We start from the raw sequence: 17,108 nt of genomic DNA, 5'->3' as shown, positions 1-17,108 counted from the left end.
ACTCAATATGGTGGATATAACTGAAGCACATTGGCATGGTTTTAAAATAGTGAATTACATCTCAGATTTTTAAATTTAAAAATAGATGTCCACCTCCAGGCCTAAGAGGCAGTCTGAGAGGGAGGCCAGCAAAGCTGCCCAGTACTTAAGCAAACCAGGCTGCTGACCACACCTGGCCTCTGCTTCCCATCCTCCTTGGGTGCAGAGAGTCAATACTGAGTGGCTAGCGTTACTGGGTCCTGAGCCCATGCGGAATAGCTGTGGGTTCTTCCCTGCCTGGCCACCTGGGGCTTCACTCCCAGGGAGAGTTCTGGAATTGCAGAAGTGTGGGTACTGTGGGCAGTGTGGCAGTGACGTAGCTCCTGAGCTTCCGTGTTGTCTTTCTACAGGGTCTTCACTGAGCAGCGAATCGTCCCCGGTGTCCTCCCCAGCTACCAACCACAGCTCTCCAGCCAGCACGCCCAAGAGAGTGCCCATGGGTCCCATCATTGTGCCCCCTGGGGGTCACAGTGTCCCCAGCACTCCCCCTGTGGTCACTATTGCGCCCACCAAAACCGTCAATGGAGTCTGGAGAAGCGAGAGCCGCCAGGTGAGTGGCCCAGTTCAGAGATGTAGTCATGATGGGGGCAGGGAATGTCCCTGAAGGGAGTTGACTTCTGTCCACAGCTCGGTCAGGAACTTGAGGTTGTGGGCAGGGTTGGCCCCTCACCCTGGTCCTCTAGACTCTTGTGCAAGGTAGAAGGTAGGCTTGACATGCACCCAGTACTGGAAGATGCTAGGATTAAGGTAACCCTAACATCAGTCTTGTGACAGAGTACCCCCCAACACACACACACACATTCACACATGTTTCTTGGTTTAGGAAGCCAGAGCGTGAGGGGCAGGGAAGGGGATGGTATGTCCTCTGGTGGCCTTGACTGTAATCACTTCTTCAGGGGTCTGTGAAGACATACTTACTCAGAGGCACCAGGCTGAGATACCATAAAGTGCCTAAGGTGGTGTCTAAGCCTTGGGACTCTGAGTAGACAATAGTTGTCACTGCTTTTGGGGAGTAGGGACGAGAGTGTAGGCCAGTTGATAGTCCCTGGTCCCAGCGTGAGGGGTCTTAGGCATCTGCAGTCTCCCAGCTGGCCACATACTAAGCTAACTGGACCGGAGGAGCCGCTGCCTGCAGCTTCTCCTTTCCTCTGCTGGGCCTCCCACCCGCCTGGCGCCTGGAGGGGCCTGGCTAATTAAGAACCGCTGTCAGCTGTGGCTTTCCCTGGATTCTCCAGCCCCATTCCCAGAGGGATTGTACTGCTAGGAAGTACTAATTAAACCACAAAGATGGAGGGGGAGGGGACGAGAGCATCTCTTCCCCAGCTGGGCTGGGGCAGGATAGGCATCTGCCCCACCGGTCTGCTGGGTGTCCGTGCCCTCCCCTGACCCCCAGCATCCGGCAGACTCCTGAAAGAAGCTTGGGGCCAGCTTTGGCACGTTCCTCCTACGGCTAGAGTAGCAGTTGCCACAGGAAGCCTGTCTGTCAGTCTGTCCCTGAATTTCAGCTTGGCTTAGAGAAGCCTAGAACCATCCTATCCTGATTTAAGAGAGGTCAGAGAAGTTGTCACCATGGTCTCCTGTCTGTGGACTCTTCCCAGAGCTCAGCCTTGACCTCAGACAATGAGTCCGCTCCTCCATACAGCTTCCCTTCCCTGGGCAGCCGGCTTGCCTGGTGGCTAGCCGGCTCTGGGTCCACCCCTGATAGAAGCTTGTAGGAGGTCACTTCCTGTTCCTCCCTTGAGCCTGGAGCCTCCACTGATTGGAGCCCCTGGCTCAGGTCCAAGACACCTCATGTGTGCCTGCATGTCCCCTGTCCCTGTGCCTCTGCCTCGTGACTCCTCTGCCTGGAGCCTGTCACTGTCCTCAGAGGGTCCTTACCGCCTCAGAAACATTTAGTAACCCAGAGAAAGCTGTGATGGCTCTGCTCCAGCAGTTCACGCTGCAGTTAATGAGACCTGTGTGCCACCAGGGAGGGCGACAAGCGCGGCGGATGAGCAGATGATGCTTAGAGCTCAGCAGAGAGCTTAATCCTTTCCAGGAGGGCGGGGATGCGGCTCTCCCTGCAGTGTGGCCGGGAGTCACTAGCAGCCTCTGGAGGCTGTATCCACTGTTGGAAGTCAAGGGGGGGAGGCTCCAGGGCCCTGCTCCAGGGGTGACCAGGCAGTGGAAGCCGCGCGAGGAGAGATGAAATGGAAAACGGTCTGTTTTGAAGCTAACAGGCATGTCCCACTTGCCCGACTGTGGAGACCTTGCTCTAATCACTGGAGAATGACAGCTCCCTCCTCCCCCCGCCGCTGCCTTTCGTGGATGCAGCTGTGTCAAGCAGCGCTACAGATGTGTCTTGTCTGCCACAGCCAGGCGTGCAGTGCCTTGGGACGGCCACCAAGCCTGCTCTTTTCCTTCCCCATGACCCGTGCAGCACCCTAGCTCCCGATGACCTGTCCCTGGTGTCTGGCTCAAGTTCAGCCAGGCCCTGGTTAGAGCCTGATGGCCGTTCTTCTAGTCTCCTTGTTTGTCCTGGTGTGGGTGGGATGAGTGCCCCCCACCTTTATGGTCACTGTGTGAATGCCCCTCCTGAGAAGGGCAGGCCAGAGGTCATGAACCCGTGAGGACCCCACCGGGAGCCCAGACAGCCTGCTGCTATACTCTGGGAAGGAAACAGATGTTGCTGCTCATTAAAAATTCAATCAGCAGCCTGTCTTCCTCACTTAATCGTGGCGGGCTGTCTGGGGAGCAGGAGGGCTTGTGTTAGGCTCTGCGAGAATGGAGCCCGAAGGTGCTGTGGAAACCTGCCCCCTCAGTTCGCACACAGAGGCTTAGCTGGTGATACAGCAGTGACCGTCACCCTCACAGTGCTAGATGACTTGGGGGTGCCACCACTCACTGTCCTGGACAGCAAGACATGAGTCCAGGAAGAGCTGGCAGGCCTGTCTCCAGGGACAGCCGGCGTTACTGTGCTCGGCTACTATGTGCCTAACAGTCACACCACAGACTCAGCAAGTGTCAGCCCGAGGGCCTGGTGTCCCTCATGAGTACTGCTGGCTGCTCCTGCGGGGCCTCTGTCCTGAAGGATGAGAGAGGGGCCTGAGAATGGTGCGGGGTCTCTGTGGTAGTTGGTGTCATCAGAGTTCCTAGCCTTCAGTGTGTCTCTTTCCCGTGTCCTCATTGGTTTCCTTCCTAGTCACAGGCAGGCAGGGCTGCTTGGTCTGGTTCCTCCAGGTTGGATGCTACTGTGTACAGGACAGCGTGAGGCTGGCTCTCCCCAGGCCCTGGGGCTACTGCGGACTGCTCCTGGGGTCCCACAGCCCAAATGTACGAAAGAGTGTCCCCAGTGTCCAGGATAGCTGCTAGCTTAGCTGCATCTTAAGTTGTAGGTCCCCAGGGTGTTTGTGCTGAGACCTCGTGACTACCCCATGTGGGGTTGGTTGTGGGAAGCCACACTTTCCTTACCCCATGCCTTCTCCAGAGATACCTCTTTTGTGACTTTTTTTTTTTTTTTTGGTAAAGAAAACCTTAGAGGAAGGATGCTTCTATGATATATGAGCTAAACAGAGGCCTCTCTGGACCTGGCTGGCTCCCCACACCCTAATGCTGTGTCTTCTTCCCACAGGACTCTGCCTCACGAGGCAGCAGCAGTGGTCGGGAGCGCCTGCTCGTGGAGCCCCCTCTAGCTCAGGAGAAGGCAGCAGGCCCAGCCATCCCCTCCCACCTGCTCAGCACCCCATACCCCTTCGGCCTCTCCCCCAGCTCAGTTGTACAAGACTCCCGCTTCCAACCACTCAAGTAAGTGCCAGGCTAGGGAGGCCGCAGAGTGGCTCCGGGCAGGCTCGGCGTCGGCACCAGCTGATGTAGGGCGCCGCTGGTGGCCCCTGGCTTGCTTGCCCTGAAGTCCTTGGCCCCATCTGAGCTCGTGGTCCACTCTATGCTGGGACTTAACACTTTCCCTAGCCACATTTAAACCCATCCTCTGAGTCTGGGCACAGAGAGTCCCACTAGCAGCTGTGTCCGTCCACTGGTGGGGACTTTAAGGGCCAGATAGGTCTGAGGGCCTGGCAGCTGCCCTTCTGTGTATCTGGGCCGGAGCTGACCCTCATTATAAAGAGGCAGGACCTGGGCCTGCTGGGAGGTGAAGAGGCAGGAGCGGCCTCGAACCATTGGGGAGTATGACATGTTTCCCAGATCAAAGTGGACCCTCCACTCTCCCGCCTCTTCTCCATAGCCTCCAGCGGCCTGTGCATCACGTGGTACCCCCCAGCACGGTGACTGAGGACTACCTGAGAAGCTTCCGACCCTACCACACGGCTGAGGACCTACGCATGTCCTCCCTGCCTCCACTTGGCCTGGACCCAGCCACCGCTGCTGCCTACTACCACCCCAGCTACCTGGCCCCACACCCGTTCCCCCACCCGGCCTTCAGGTAAGGCCTGCCACACTCACACACTGTCCACACGCTTATCTGTTCTCAGCAAGACAGAACTTCTCAGGTCAGGTGTTCCCAGGGCCTGAGGCCAGACACCCAAAGGAGACTTGGTCCGTCCCCCTACCTTTCCCCAGATCCCAGCTGAGTTTAGTCCAAGCATATCTGCTGGCCCTCAGTCGAGTGGCGGTGGATGAGCCTGCAGCCGCCTGCTGTTGCTCCCCAGTTCCCGCTTCTCCATGGCGGCCTCATGGCAGCTAGGAACCATTCGCAGTGAGTGTGGCCAGACAGTGACGGAGACCCTGGTGAGTCAGGCCGTGAGCTCCTACTACAGAAGCTCCCAGCTTGACTGGCCTTTAGTCACAGTGTCACACCAGAGGCCTCTGCTCGCAGCCGGTCTGCCCCCTCTTTCCTACTTACCCAGGATCTGGGAGGTCCTTGGTGCCAATGTGGTCAGTTCCTAGTGGCCTCTGCCTTTGCCTGCAGCCTCTGTGGAGCTGAGCCTGCTTGAACAGTAGACTCACCCAGCAGGGAAGCATAAGCCCCTGTCGCCTGCCTGGGTCTTAGCCTTTTTCCTGCGGTGCTAGGGAGTCGGTGCAGAGCCTTGCCTCTGCTAGGCAGGCTTACCATTTGTGGCTATGACCCACACCAGTCCCATCTTCCTCTACAGGATGGATGACTCCTATTGCCTGTCAGCCTTAAGGTCTCCGTTCTACCCCATCCCCACTCCTGGTTCCCTGCCTCCGCTGCACCCATCAGCCATGCACCTGCACCTCTCTGGGGTCCGCTACCCACCTGAGCTCTCACACTCATCCCTGGCAGCGCTGCACTCGGAACGGATGTCCAGCCTCAGTGCAGAGAGGTAAGCCGTGCCTTCGAGCAAAGGGGCAACCATAGAGCATGCTTCAGTCCGTCAGCAGGGCCTGGCCCAGAGGCACTGTGTGTGTGTGGTGGGGGCTCTCCATGTGTGGGCCCGAGGAGGGAGGTTTGCATGTGGCTGGTCCCACTTTGAGCTGGGGCATGGACCTGCACCTTCTGCACATCCCTTCAGCGTGCTGCCCTCTGCTTGTCCCCCAGGCTACAAATGGATGAAGAGCTGCGGAGGGAGAGAGAGCGGGAGCGAGAACGTGAGCGGGAGGCCGACCGAGAGCGGGAGAAGGAGCGCGAGCGGGAACAGCGGGAGAAGGAGCGGGAGAAGGAGCTGGAGCGAGAACGGGAGAAGGAGCGGGAGCGGGAGCTGGAGCGCCAGCGGGAGCAGCGGGCGAGGGAGAAGGACCTGCTGGCTGCCAAGGCGCTGGAGCCCACCTTTCTGCCTGTGGCTGAGCTGCATGGGCTCCGGGGCCATGCCACTGAGGAGCGGCCCAAGCCCTCAGAGCAGCTCACCCCAACCCGAGCAGGTACCTGAGCTGAGCTGTGTGTGGAGGGCAACACTGGTACCTGCCGGCGTGTGAGGGGTGCTGTCCCATTGCAGCTGGCAAAACACTGAGCATCAAACTGGGAAGAGGTGGGCCATGGTACCCTGTGTGGAAACAGGAGCCCCAAAGGAAGGGATAATTGGCCGAAGCATTAGGGAGGGAAGTAATGTCACCACTTTTGGAACCTTGGCTTTTCTCTCCCTTTTGCTATGCTGTTGGTGGAGGCCAGAGCCACACGAGATAGGCCAGGCTACACCACTGAGATAACCCAGATCTGACCTTGTTTTTTGCTTAGCTTTTTTTTTAATCAAGGTTGCATGCCATAGCTAGGTCACATATGTATCCAAGGCTAGCCTGGAACTCAGGTTTACCTCAGATTCACATCAGTGATATCTTGTGTCAGCATCACAAGTGTAGGGAGTACAGGCATGAGCCGTCCCAACCTTGTTACGCGTGTAATTTAGTTCATGAAAATCCCTGCAGTTGAGCTGCTTATGGCTGTTCTAGCAACTGGTCTCCATGAGTCCTAAAAATGTTACCAGGCGTTCTGAACCAACCACACACAGAAGGAGACATGTTTCCTGAAAGCTCTACAAGACCCCTTCAGTCGTGGGCTTTGAGCAGGGGCAAGAGTGCTGGCATCCTCCAATGGCAGTGTTTTCTCCCACAGAGAAGCTGAAGGATGTGGGCTTACAGGCACCCAAGCCTATGCAGCATCCGCTGCACCCAGTGCCTGCCCCACACCATACCGTGCCCAGCCTCATCTCCAGCCACGGCATCTTCTCTCTCCCGGGGAACAGTGCCGCCACCGCACTGCTGATCCAGCGCACCAACGAGGAAGAGAAGTGGCTGGCACGCCAGCGACGGCTGCGGCAAGAGAAGGAAGACCGCCAGTCCCAGGTGTCCGAGTTCCGGCAGCAGGTGCTGGAGCAGCACCTGGACCTGGGCCGACCCCCAGTGCCCGCAGAGGTGGAGCACAGGCCTGAGAGCAGCACCAGGTGGGTCCTGAGTGGGGCCTCACACCGGCAGGTGTGTCAGGGTCAGAGGTCAGGGAGGAATGGGGAGAGGGAGTCTGCCCTGCCATTGGCCCATCTGTGTCTTGCTTCAGCTTTCTGTGCTGCTCCAGCCTTGAGCATCTTTGTTCTTGTCTGGGACACGGTTGCCCTGCCAACATGAGTCTCAGCTCCTCTTACTCCCTGTCCTCCATGTTAAAAAAGGATAGCAATTGGAAGTATCCAAGATGCCCAGCCCTGACCCTCCACACCTTGTACGGCTGGAGGAGGCAACTCTTGAGGCCTCACTAGTTTTAAACACTCTGCTCTAGCTGTTAGATTTCTGTTGAGCACTGCTAGTCAAGCCTGAGTGCTCTGGCTCTTCGGCCATCTTTACTGCCCCCCCCCATCCATCATGCAGGTATCAGCCTGGTCCCACTTGCTGCCACTGCTGCTGCAGGGTTTGTGGAGGGGCGGGGCCGTGTACCCTTAACTAGGAACTGTTGCTTGCTTTTTTAAGCCTGAACAGGAGCTCCAGACCACACTCTACCTGTTGGGCTTGAGTCTGCAGCAGTGAGGCACAGTCTTAGCAGCTGTGTTAAGTGGTGCCCCCGCCTCCCAGGAGCCTAGCCATGACCCATTGGGCCCTCCTCCAGAGACCCTGCTCTTGGTCATTTGGGCGGCAGCATGGGTGTAAACAGCCCACGTCACCCTCAAAGAAGTACTGAGCTTTGGGAGAGCACCTGAAACTGCTCTTTGTAGGCTGACTCTTGTTAAGGTGCATCAAAGACTCTCTTTAAATTCTTAAAGATTTTTGACAATTTCATTCATGAGTGCTGTTTTCACATTTCGCCACCCCTCCCCCTCCCGTGCCAAGTTCACGACCTCTTCTTTATTATTACACATACACATACGGCAACCCATGTTGTGTTACATACATGTGTTTAGAGCTGACCACTCAGGACTGGATAACTTATCGGGTTGTTTGTCCCTGGAGATTTCTTCCTCTGGAAGCAGTCATCCATTGCCTGTAGCTCTTCCTATAGTGGTAGGGCCTTGGTAAGAACCCCCTGTGTTGGCTTGTCAGCTAGTGTTGTCAATATTGCAAGTCTTGTTTAGGTGACAGCTTCCCTATCATGTGTGGACAGCACTGCCTACCAGAGGAGTCCTGGAACTGTGACTTTCACAGACTTCCACCCCTTCTCCCGTGTTCCCTGGGTCTTAGGTGGAGGAGTTGCATTGTAGACTATCTATCAGGACTGGGTCCCCAAAAGTCACTTTGTTCTCTGTATTTTGACCAGTTGTGTGTCTCAGGAGTAGCCTGCTGCAAAAAGAAGCTTGCAGTTCTCACAGTTCTCATAGTGAAGGGGGCTGAGGGTCTTGCATAGACTGGGCAAGAGTGTGTGGTTAAGAGGAAGCCTTTCACTTCACCTTATTGCCTAGACTGCCAGAAGGGCCTACAGACAGGGCTGCTGCAGTTCTCACAGAGACCACAGGGGGGCAGCAGCACAGCCACCATTCCTGTGGGAAGTCCCTGGGCTAGGTGGACACCCAAAGCTAGTGTCCCTGGCTCACCCATCCATAGCCTGCCCTCCCACTCATGCTATATAGATCTGGGGGAAGGGCTGTGATAGCAGAGCTCCGCCTCCAGGAAGAAATGGCTCTCCTGGGAATGAGCAGGATGAACTCTCCTCATAAGAATTTGAACTCACAGGCAGCCTGGTGTACGTCCAACAAGCCACCCTGGGTGTGTTGTGGGAGGCGGGTGAGCAGGTCTGCTCCCATCACTGACGGCTGAGTATGTTCTCTCTAGGCCAGGACCAAACCGTCATGACCAGAGCAGCCGTGAACCCCCACAGCACTTTGGTGGGCCCCCACCCCTCATCTCACCCAAACCCCAGCACCATACTGTGCCCACAGCCCTTTGGAACCCAGTGTCTTTGATGGACAATGCCCTGGAGACGAGGCGGGCTGAGAGCCACTCCCTGCACAGCCACCCGACGGCTTTTGAGCCCAGCCGTCTGGCTGCCGTGCCATTGGTGAAAGTGGAGCGTGTCTACTGCTCTGAGAAGACAGAGGAGCCCCGGAAGCGCGAGGCCACACCATTGGACAAATACCAGCCATCGCCAAGGGAGACAGGAAACCTGGAACCTCAGGCCTTTCCCCATGGACCTGGGCCTTTCCTTGCTGAACTTGAGAAATCAACACAGACCATCTTGGGCCAGCAACGGCCCTCCCTTTCCCAGGCGACCTCCTTTGGGGAGCTCAGTGTGCCCCTGAAGCCAGGCTCTCCCTTCTGCCACCCCACACCGAGGGGCCCTGACCCAGCGTACATCTATGATGAGTTTCTTCAGCAACGCCGGAAGCTGGTCAGCAAGCTGGACCTGGAGGAGCGCAGGCGGCGAGAAGCTCAGGAGAAAGGTCTGGCTTCCTGAATGGGTCCCAACCTGCTCGGGAATGGGGGTTTACAGGACAGGAGATCCCGGTGCCAGCTGCTTCACTGTTCTCCGGCTCAAGCCTCCAGTGCAGTTTTTTTTTTTTGTTTTGTTTTGTTTTGTTTTTTTGGTTTTTCGAGACAGGGTTTCTCTGTGGCTTTGGAGGGTGTCCTGGAACTCGCTCTGTAGACCAGGCTGGCCTCGAACTCACAGAGATCCGCCTGCCTCTGCCTCCCCAGTGCTGGGATTAAAGGCGTGCGCCACCAACGCCCGGCTTCCAGTGCAGTTTTTAAAAGTTGGTTTCAGGTAGCAGTGTCAGACTTCTGAACCTGACACCTGCAGGACCCCTTGCCTGACTTCCTGTGAGGCACAGTATCCCAAAATGGCAAGTCACAGCCTGTGACAAGACAGTGCTGCAGATACACGTTATTGATAAGTGATGGGTGGAGGCTAATCAGGTGTCTTTAAATATTAATAATGTGACATTAACAGAAAAGCCCAGCAGGGATTTACACGTGGGCTGGTCACGGTTGCTGGTATGTGCACCAGAGAATAAGGGACAGCAGCTGGCACTGTTCCTGCTCCCAAAAGTGGAAGCAACAGCTCCCCAAGGTCCCGTGATTAGGAGAGCCAGCAGGGGCTGTAGACATGGCACAGACCTGATGGGGATGACTGCCCCAGGCCAGTCTTGTCTCCTCTGGAATTGATTGGCCTGTTTGGTTTTGTACCTAGCTCCTTTTAGCTGGGTGTGATAGAAGCCATCTTCTTGAGTGCTGGTCATGCTAGCTTTAGGACCTGGCTGGAATTTTTCTATCAGTTCACTTTGAAAAGGAATGTGAGGGCTCTGTGGTTTTCAGTTGCCTTCCCATGAGGCTCACAACAGGGGCAGCATGTTCACACGGCCAGGGACATCGGGCCTTTGTCAGGAATGCTCCCCTTTTGGCCTAAGAAAGATCCCGATTCTCTGTGAGTCTCAAGGAAGCTGGGTACTCGCCACCCCCAGGTCGCTGCAGGTGTCCAGGCAGACTAGAAGAAAGCAGGCCCTCTTAGCAAGGGTTCTCATGGACGCCAGCAGGCCAAGCCCCAATGGTCTCACTCACATGCCCCCAAGTGCACGTGTCCACGGAGCATCCTGGGTTCTGAGCCTGGCTCAATGCACCCATTTCTGCCATCAGGGTACTACTACGACCTCGATGACTCTTACGATGAGAGTGATGAGGAGGAGGTCAGAGCACACCTCCGCTGCGTGGCTGAGCAGCCACCCCTCAAACTGGACACATCCTCTGAGGTAACGCGACCCTCCTCAACTCCCGCGTGCTCTGGGCTGGCTAGGTTGTTGGTCCCCACTTTGGGTCTACCTCTTGGCTTCCCGACCCCGCAGGCCATTGTTTCTGCTCCTCTGTGGCCTAGCTCCAAGTCAGACTGTAGGCCACGAGACCCCCGGGGGCAGTAAAAGCTATACCGCCGGCAATGGCTTCACACTTGTCTGTTTTCTTTCCCAATCTAGAAGCTAGAGTTTCTGCAACTTTTTGGCTTGACCACCCAACAGCAGAAGGAGGAGCTGGTGGCACAGAAGCGCCGGAAGCGGAGGCGGATGCTGCGAGAGAGAAGCCCATCGCCACCAGCGATTCAGAGCAAGCGGCAGACGCCTTCCCCCAGGCTGGCTCTGTCCACCCGCTACAGCCCCGACGAGATGAACAACAGCCCCAACTTCGAGGAGAAGAGGAAGTTCTTGACCTTCTTCAACCTGACGCACATTAGTGCAGAGAAGAGGAAAGGTATGGCCTAGCTCTGGCCTGCATTTGTAGGCCAGGGGGCTCCTGGGTAGCGTGGGCTAATGAGTGGCCTCTCTGCTCTGGCAGGCCCAGCGCATGGTGTTTCTGTCACACTTTGCTCTAGCATATGTCCTGTTTGGATGTGATGACTGATGTGCCTGTATGTACAACCAATGCCGGTCAAGTCCCTCCTCTGACCTCTCGCACTTGATTGGGGGCTTCTAGGGCAGAGTACTTGCAGGGCTTTCGCTGGGACCGATGGGAGGTGTTGCCTCCCTCCTGTTGTAGAGTGTTAAGGGTTTGCATACCACAGGCCCTTCCCTTTAGGGACACCTGTGAGCTCTATGGAACACTGGTTTTGATGCTGGCAGGCCTGGAGAGCAAGCCATATGGGTGGCCTGTGGCTACCAAGCCAACGCATAGTAAGCACTCAGCAGCTTGCCCAGAAAGATGCTTCCAGATCAGTCTGCTATCCTAGGCCATGTTGGAGAAGAGACTTGGAACTGCAATCCACAGCATGGAAGACATGGCGTGGCCACAGCATTCTGAGGCTCCTTGATTGGCTCACCACTGTCATGGGCTAAAGCGTTGATATACACAGCCATGCTCCTGTGTGTCTGGGACCCCTTAAGGGCACTGTCCTCTTACAGAAAGAGTCCCAGGAAAACAGTGCCTCCAGGTCTTCAGTTGGTTTGACATGCTTCTTTATTGGAGGTGGCAGTTTCTTTTTCTGTTTTTTAACAAGCATGGTGGAGGTCTCACTTTCTCAGCAAGGGTTAGTGACGGGCTGACTGCCAGCACAAGCCCTTGGACACATGCCTAGTTGTTTGCAAGCCCGACTTTTCACCTGGCTTCGTGTCTAAAGGACGCCATCAACACTAACGCCTCTTAAGTTTCAGAGTTGGCAGAGTCACCTAAACAGGGATCTGCGGCATGGAACACTGTAGGGTCTGCTCTCCTTCGCGGGAAATGGCTTGGACCCTGGGCAGGGAATAGACTCCCCCTCCCTGGTCTTTGGGGGTGGTGCCCTTGTGTTGGGGCCACCCCTGGTCTTCCAATCAGATTATCTGCTAAGAAGGAAGTCATCATGGAAGCCCCAGGCAGCTGCTACTCGTGGCTATAGATGTGGCTGCCTGGAGTGTGTGAACCATGCAGGGAAGAGAGTCTGCTGCTGTCACCTGCTTCTTCCTGTCTGCACAGCCAGCCATGGCGCTTGCCTTTGGTGCCTCTTGGTGTAAAGGGCTTGTACTTGCCAATCACGGTGGCCAGACCCCGCCTTTCCTCCCTCTCCGAAGTACTGCTAACCTCGGGCTGCTTTCCTCACAGACAAAGAGAGGCTTGTTGAAATGCTCCGTGCCATGAAGCAGAGGGCACTGTCTGCAGCAGACTCAGTGACAAACTCCTCGAGGGACAGTCCTACCATCTCCCTGAGTGGTAAGGGAAGGACACCCCTCCTTCAAGCATCCTGTAGCTTGCGCCACAGGGTTAGAGTGGCACTCAAGTCTTGTCTTCGTGGTGAACTTGACCTGCTGGAAGCTGGGCTTGTCTCCATCCCTCTTGTGTGGTCCACCACCATCCTGGTTGAGCAGGGCCTTAGGACACAATGCAAATTAGGAGGTGGGCAGTGACGTTCAGGGAAGGGCGCTGACTTCAGGGAGCTGCGCAGCAGCTGTCATCCCCCAGAGGATGGGCCTGAAGCCCCCGGAGTGCTGTCCCCGACGGAGGTTGTGCTACAGACCCTCCCTTGGCTCTCCAGAACTCTCCAGACACCTGCTCTCTTACTCTTCTCTGCTGCTCTCCAGCTGAAGGAAGCTGAAGCCATGGGGTCCTACCTCTTGCTGTCTCTTCACCTGCTCTCCCTAAGTTGGATGAAGTTACTCCCACCTTCTCAGCGCTTCCTGCTGCTCTCTGTCCCCACCTGTCTCCTGGGAACTGTTCACAGTTGGACTTGCTGCTAAACATGCTACTCTTCAGACTCTGACCTCATTCAGAGCTAACATAGGGTGCTCCCACCAGCTCTTAGTTTCTGTGGATGTAAGCTCTAGCGATCAACAGGCTCCTTTGTGCCTATTTTTCCACAACTTATAACCTTTCTTTCCCTCATTTTCTGTCTCTCAAAGAACCAGCCACACAGCCAGCTCCTCTGGAGACAGACCAACCTGCCGGGGTCCCTGCCTCTTTATCAGATGTCCCAAAGGCCGTGGAAACTGGGAGACTGGAACAGCTCCGGCCCCAGGAGCTCTTGAGGGTTCAGGAGCCAGCTCCTACCGGCGGTGAGAAGGCCAGGCTGAGTGAGGCCCCTGGGGGCAAGAAGAGCCTGAGCATGCTCCATTATCTCCGGGGCGCTTCGCCCAAGGACATTCCTGTGCCGTTGTCCCACAGCATCAACGGAAAGAACAAGCCTTGGGAACCCTTCATGGCAGAAGAGTTTGCACACCAGTTCCACGAGTCAGTACTGCAGTCAACACAGAAGGCTCTGCAGAAGCATAAAGGTAACAGGCCACATGCCCCATGTCACCTGTTAGTAGTACTTAGGTGACAGACCTCTCAAACCTTAATGCCCATGAAGCACTTAGAGGTCTCTCTCACTCGGTATGGAGGGGTGGGAGAGGTGAACCTCAGCCTCCTTCAGACTTGTAGCAGGGCCTAATGCACCTGCTGAAGAACCACACAGCTTAGTTAGCAAATGGCAGTCCAATAAGATCTTTCCAACACCCACATAAACTCACTTGGAGATCCCTCTGGCTCATTGCCAAGGTACTGTGTGCCCACCCCACCCCCCCAGGGCCATGATTGTAGGGATAGCAGTTTTCCTGCCCCACTGCCCCATCGGGAATAATTCAGTGACCATGCCAGCCAGTCCATGTTAAGGGCTTCATACCAAGCTCACAGATAGTTTGTGTCACTGAGCTGACTCTGCTTGCTGGGGCCCAGGAAGCAAGGACAAGAGCTCAGGTGGCTGGTTAGAGGCAGAGGCAGCATTCTTGAAGCTTGCTGGCCTGCCAGACTAAACAAAACAGAGAGCAATAGAGGAAGAAACCAGTGTTGACCTCTGGCTTCATGTTGCCTCACCTGTGAGGAAAAGCCCCCAGGAGAGACGCGCTAACTGGGTCTTTGTGAGTTTATTGGAAAGATGGTGCTTTGGCCAGAGGCAGCAGATTGCTCCCTGCTCTTTAGGATGGATGGACTCTTTGAAGTGACATCTAAGGGACACATTACTGACTAGTTTTCAGGTGAGGCCACCAGCAAGGCTGAGCCACCTCCTGCAAGAGGGACAGTCCCTCTGACCCAGAGAGGGACCACCTCTGACCTCATGAAGGAGGCTGTTCTTACAAAATCACAGATGTGCCCATGGGATCGGAACTCTGGTACATGCTTCTCTCCATGGTGACATTCAGTTGAGCCCTGCCCTTCAAGATCCTGTTTTCTCCTCCCCAGGGAGCTCGGCTGTGCTATCTGCAGAGCAGAACCACAAGGTTGACACGGCAGTCCACTACAACATTCCTGAGCTGCAGTCCTCCACCCGGGTTCCCTTGCCCCAGCACAATGGACAACAGGAGCTGCCTGCTGGGAGGAAGGGCCCCCCTGTGCAGGAGGTGGACCAGGACTCTGAGGAAGACAACGAAGGTGACAGTGAAGAGGAAACTGAGGAAGCCCCCAGGCGCCAGTGGCAAGGGATTGAGGCAATCTTTGAAGCTTACCAGGAACACATAGAAGGTAGGGGCTGGGGGAGGGGCTATCAGCAAGTTTGATCCACCAGGATCCTTGCTAGTCAAGGTTGCTTGAGTGGGACTGAGACACTGATTTTCTTGCAGGGCAGGCCTATGCTATACTCACACCCTAGCCCTGAGGCCCTGCTCAAGGGGGATGGCAGAATGTTGCCTAGTTTGTACCTGTAGCTGAGCTCTGGTCAGTCCTAATTACCTTGCTTGTGAGCCCACACTGAAAGAGCTTGAATACTTTGCAGCTCACCTTTCTCTGAAGTTTCTAGGTGCTTTTCCTGAAACCAGCCTGAGTTATACCCCAGCACACCCATACATCCCTTGCTCTGCTGTTTGTACAGTCTTGAGGGGTGAGGGTGGGCACTGCTCTCATGTTTGCTACATACTACTCCCTTGTTGTCTCCCCAGTATCCAGAGGTTCTGGGGCACTGCCTTTGGGCTAACCTAGCTGCCAATTACTTCCTCCCATATCTTAGCTTTCCTTTATTGGCACACAACTGAACTGTAAATATTGCATATGCTACTGCACCCCCTTGAAAGGTATTTTTGAAACAAATACCAACTGACAACCAGGGAGTCGGAGCACCTCCCCAAGCAGCTGCCATCCCATCCCTGTGTGACACACACCCCCACCCCACCCCTACCGTTTCTGTTCTAAGACATGTAGAAGCAGAAACAGGACCCAGTAGCATCTTTTTTTTTTCTTTCTTTCTTTTTTTTTTTTTTAACGAGACAGAGTTTCTCTGTATTGTTTTGGAGGCTGTCGGTCCAGCCCGGCCCGGAACTCACAGAGATCTGCCTGCCTCTGCCTCCCGAGTACACCACCACCGCCTGGCTCCCAGTAGCATCTTAAATGGTTTTGAATTGGAATAGAGGAAATGCTCCCATCCTGGGTGTGGGGCCTGTGGGTCTTTTGAAGGCTGTTGGGACACTCCCCTGTGCTGACCTTGTCATTCTGAGAATACATCTGTGTCTGGCTTGTCATCAGCAGCTATGTGAATCTCAGGATCTTGTTAACTGACTCCCTCTCTCCATGTGGGATGGGAGAACTAGCCCTCAAACTCAGCAGTTCCATCGCCATGACAACACAAGCGTAGCTCTCTCGAGGGCTTGAGCCTTGCCATGTGGTCGTGCACTTGACAAGCGTCACAGCCATGCTCAGCCCTAACAGACTAACACAGGTCACAGGCAGGGTCCTCACCTTCCAGTCTGTGTATTTCTGCCATTGCCATTGCACCATCTGGGACCTGAGAGGTAGGGTTCTTATCTTGGTTGTGAAACTTGAAACTGCCTAAGCCTTTCCTCTGCCAGGTTTATTTTCCCTTCTTGAGAAAACTTTTTCATACTTTGGTTGCTCCATCATTGATGTTTTGTTGTTAGGATCATTTTAGCTTTAACTGAAGCACTCTGCATAGCAGTGTCTTGGTAAAGCAGAAATTTGCTAATTATAATTAAAGTTACTCTGCCCTTTTCTAACAGTTAAAACTGTCACACCATCATCACCAACTTGGTTTAAAAAATACATCTGAAGGCCATTAATTTAGTTAGTTTCCCCAAACTCTAAACTTGCCTGTTGGCTCCAGGTTTTCTCCACTGCACTGAGTGGATACATCTTGATTTGGTAGTTGGTGCAGCTAAGAACACGCCGCACAGTTGAAGACACAGCCTCATACAAAGATGATGCATCGCCACCTCTTGTCTTTTTCAGAGCAAAACCTGGAGCGGCAGGTGTTACAGACACAGTGCCGGCGGTTGGAGGCACAGAACTACAGCCTCAGCCTGACTGCAGAACAGCTCTCTCACAGCATGGCGGTGAGTGAGGCATGTGGGGCGTTTTACAGGCCCAGAGAGAAACCTGCTCTTAAGAAATCAAAACTTAATGCCAGGCATGGTAGCACATGCTTTAATCCCAGGAGACAGGCAGATCTGTGAGTGTGAGGCCAGCCTGGGCCACATACTGAGATCCTGTCCTGTTTTAGAGATAAAGATTTTGCAGGGTGGTGGTGATAGTACACACCTTTAATCCTAGCCCTTGGGGAGCAAAGGCAGGTGGACCTGAGTCTACAACGCCTGGTCTACAGAACAGTTCTAGGACAGCCAAGGCCACGCACTCCCAAAGCTCTTGTGACAGTAGGCATCCCCCGCCCTTACGGGGGGGGGGGCGGGGCATGTGCAGGGATGGGACCTGGGCAAAGTTTGAGCCGAGGCAGCAGTACACACTGGTTCTTTAGGAGCACATGTTGCTGGAAGAATGTTCTAGCAATTTCCAGAAGTTACTCACATTGGCATATGTACCAATGGTGTTCTGATGCA

General features: G+C 55.0%; 1 protein-coding gene across 9 annotated transcripts in view; it reads left to right on the top strand.

Annotated features, from left to right (window-relative positions):
• The window catches only part of Gse1 (Gse1 coiled-coil protein), a 337,797-nt gene that overhangs the window by 317,756 nt on the left and 2,933 nt on the right, over positions 1 to 17,108 (top strand). For 8 of the 9 annotated variants that reach the window (XM_013115648.3, XM_040735849.1, XM_013115651.3 and 5 more), the window contains 13 exons: positions 390 to 589; positions 3,650 to 3,822; positions 4,259 to 4,456; positions 5,127 to 5,318; positions 5,534 to 5,853; positions 6,542 to 6,869; positions 8,677 to 9,284; positions 10,474 to 10,586; positions 10,806 to 11,076; positions 12,400 to 12,507; positions 13,194 to 13,565; positions 14,512 to 14,790; positions 16,504 to 16,607. In XM_013115648.3, coding sequence (XP_012971102.2) covers positions 390 to 589; positions 3,650 to 3,822; positions 4,259 to 4,456; positions 5,127 to 5,318; positions 5,534 to 5,853; positions 6,542 to 6,869; positions 8,677 to 9,284; positions 10,474 to 10,586; positions 10,806 to 11,076; positions 12,400 to 12,507; positions 13,194 to 13,565; positions 14,512 to 14,790; positions 16,504 to 16,607 — 3,266 coding nt within the window. The remainder of the gene's footprint in view (positions 1 to 389; positions 590 to 3,649; positions 3,823 to 4,258; positions 4,457 to 5,126; positions 5,319 to 5,533; positions 5,854 to 6,541; positions 6,870 to 8,676; positions 9,285 to 10,473; positions 10,587 to 10,805; positions 11,077 to 12,399; positions 12,508 to 13,193; positions 13,566 to 14,511; positions 14,791 to 16,503; positions 16,608 to 17,108) is intronic. The other variant, XM_040735846.1, reaches the window with a different exon arrangement.

This window comes from Mesocricetus auratus, unplaced genomic scaffold (assembly GCF_017639785.1).
Source record: "Mesocricetus auratus isolate SY011 unplaced genomic scaffold, BCM_Maur_2.0 Super-Scaffold_6723, whole genome shotgun sequence".
NCBI classification, from domain to species: Eukaryota; Metazoa; Chordata; class Mammalia; order Rodentia; family Cricetidae; genus Mesocricetus; species Mesocricetus auratus.
This window is presented reverse-complemented; position numbering and strand designations above follow the sequence as displayed.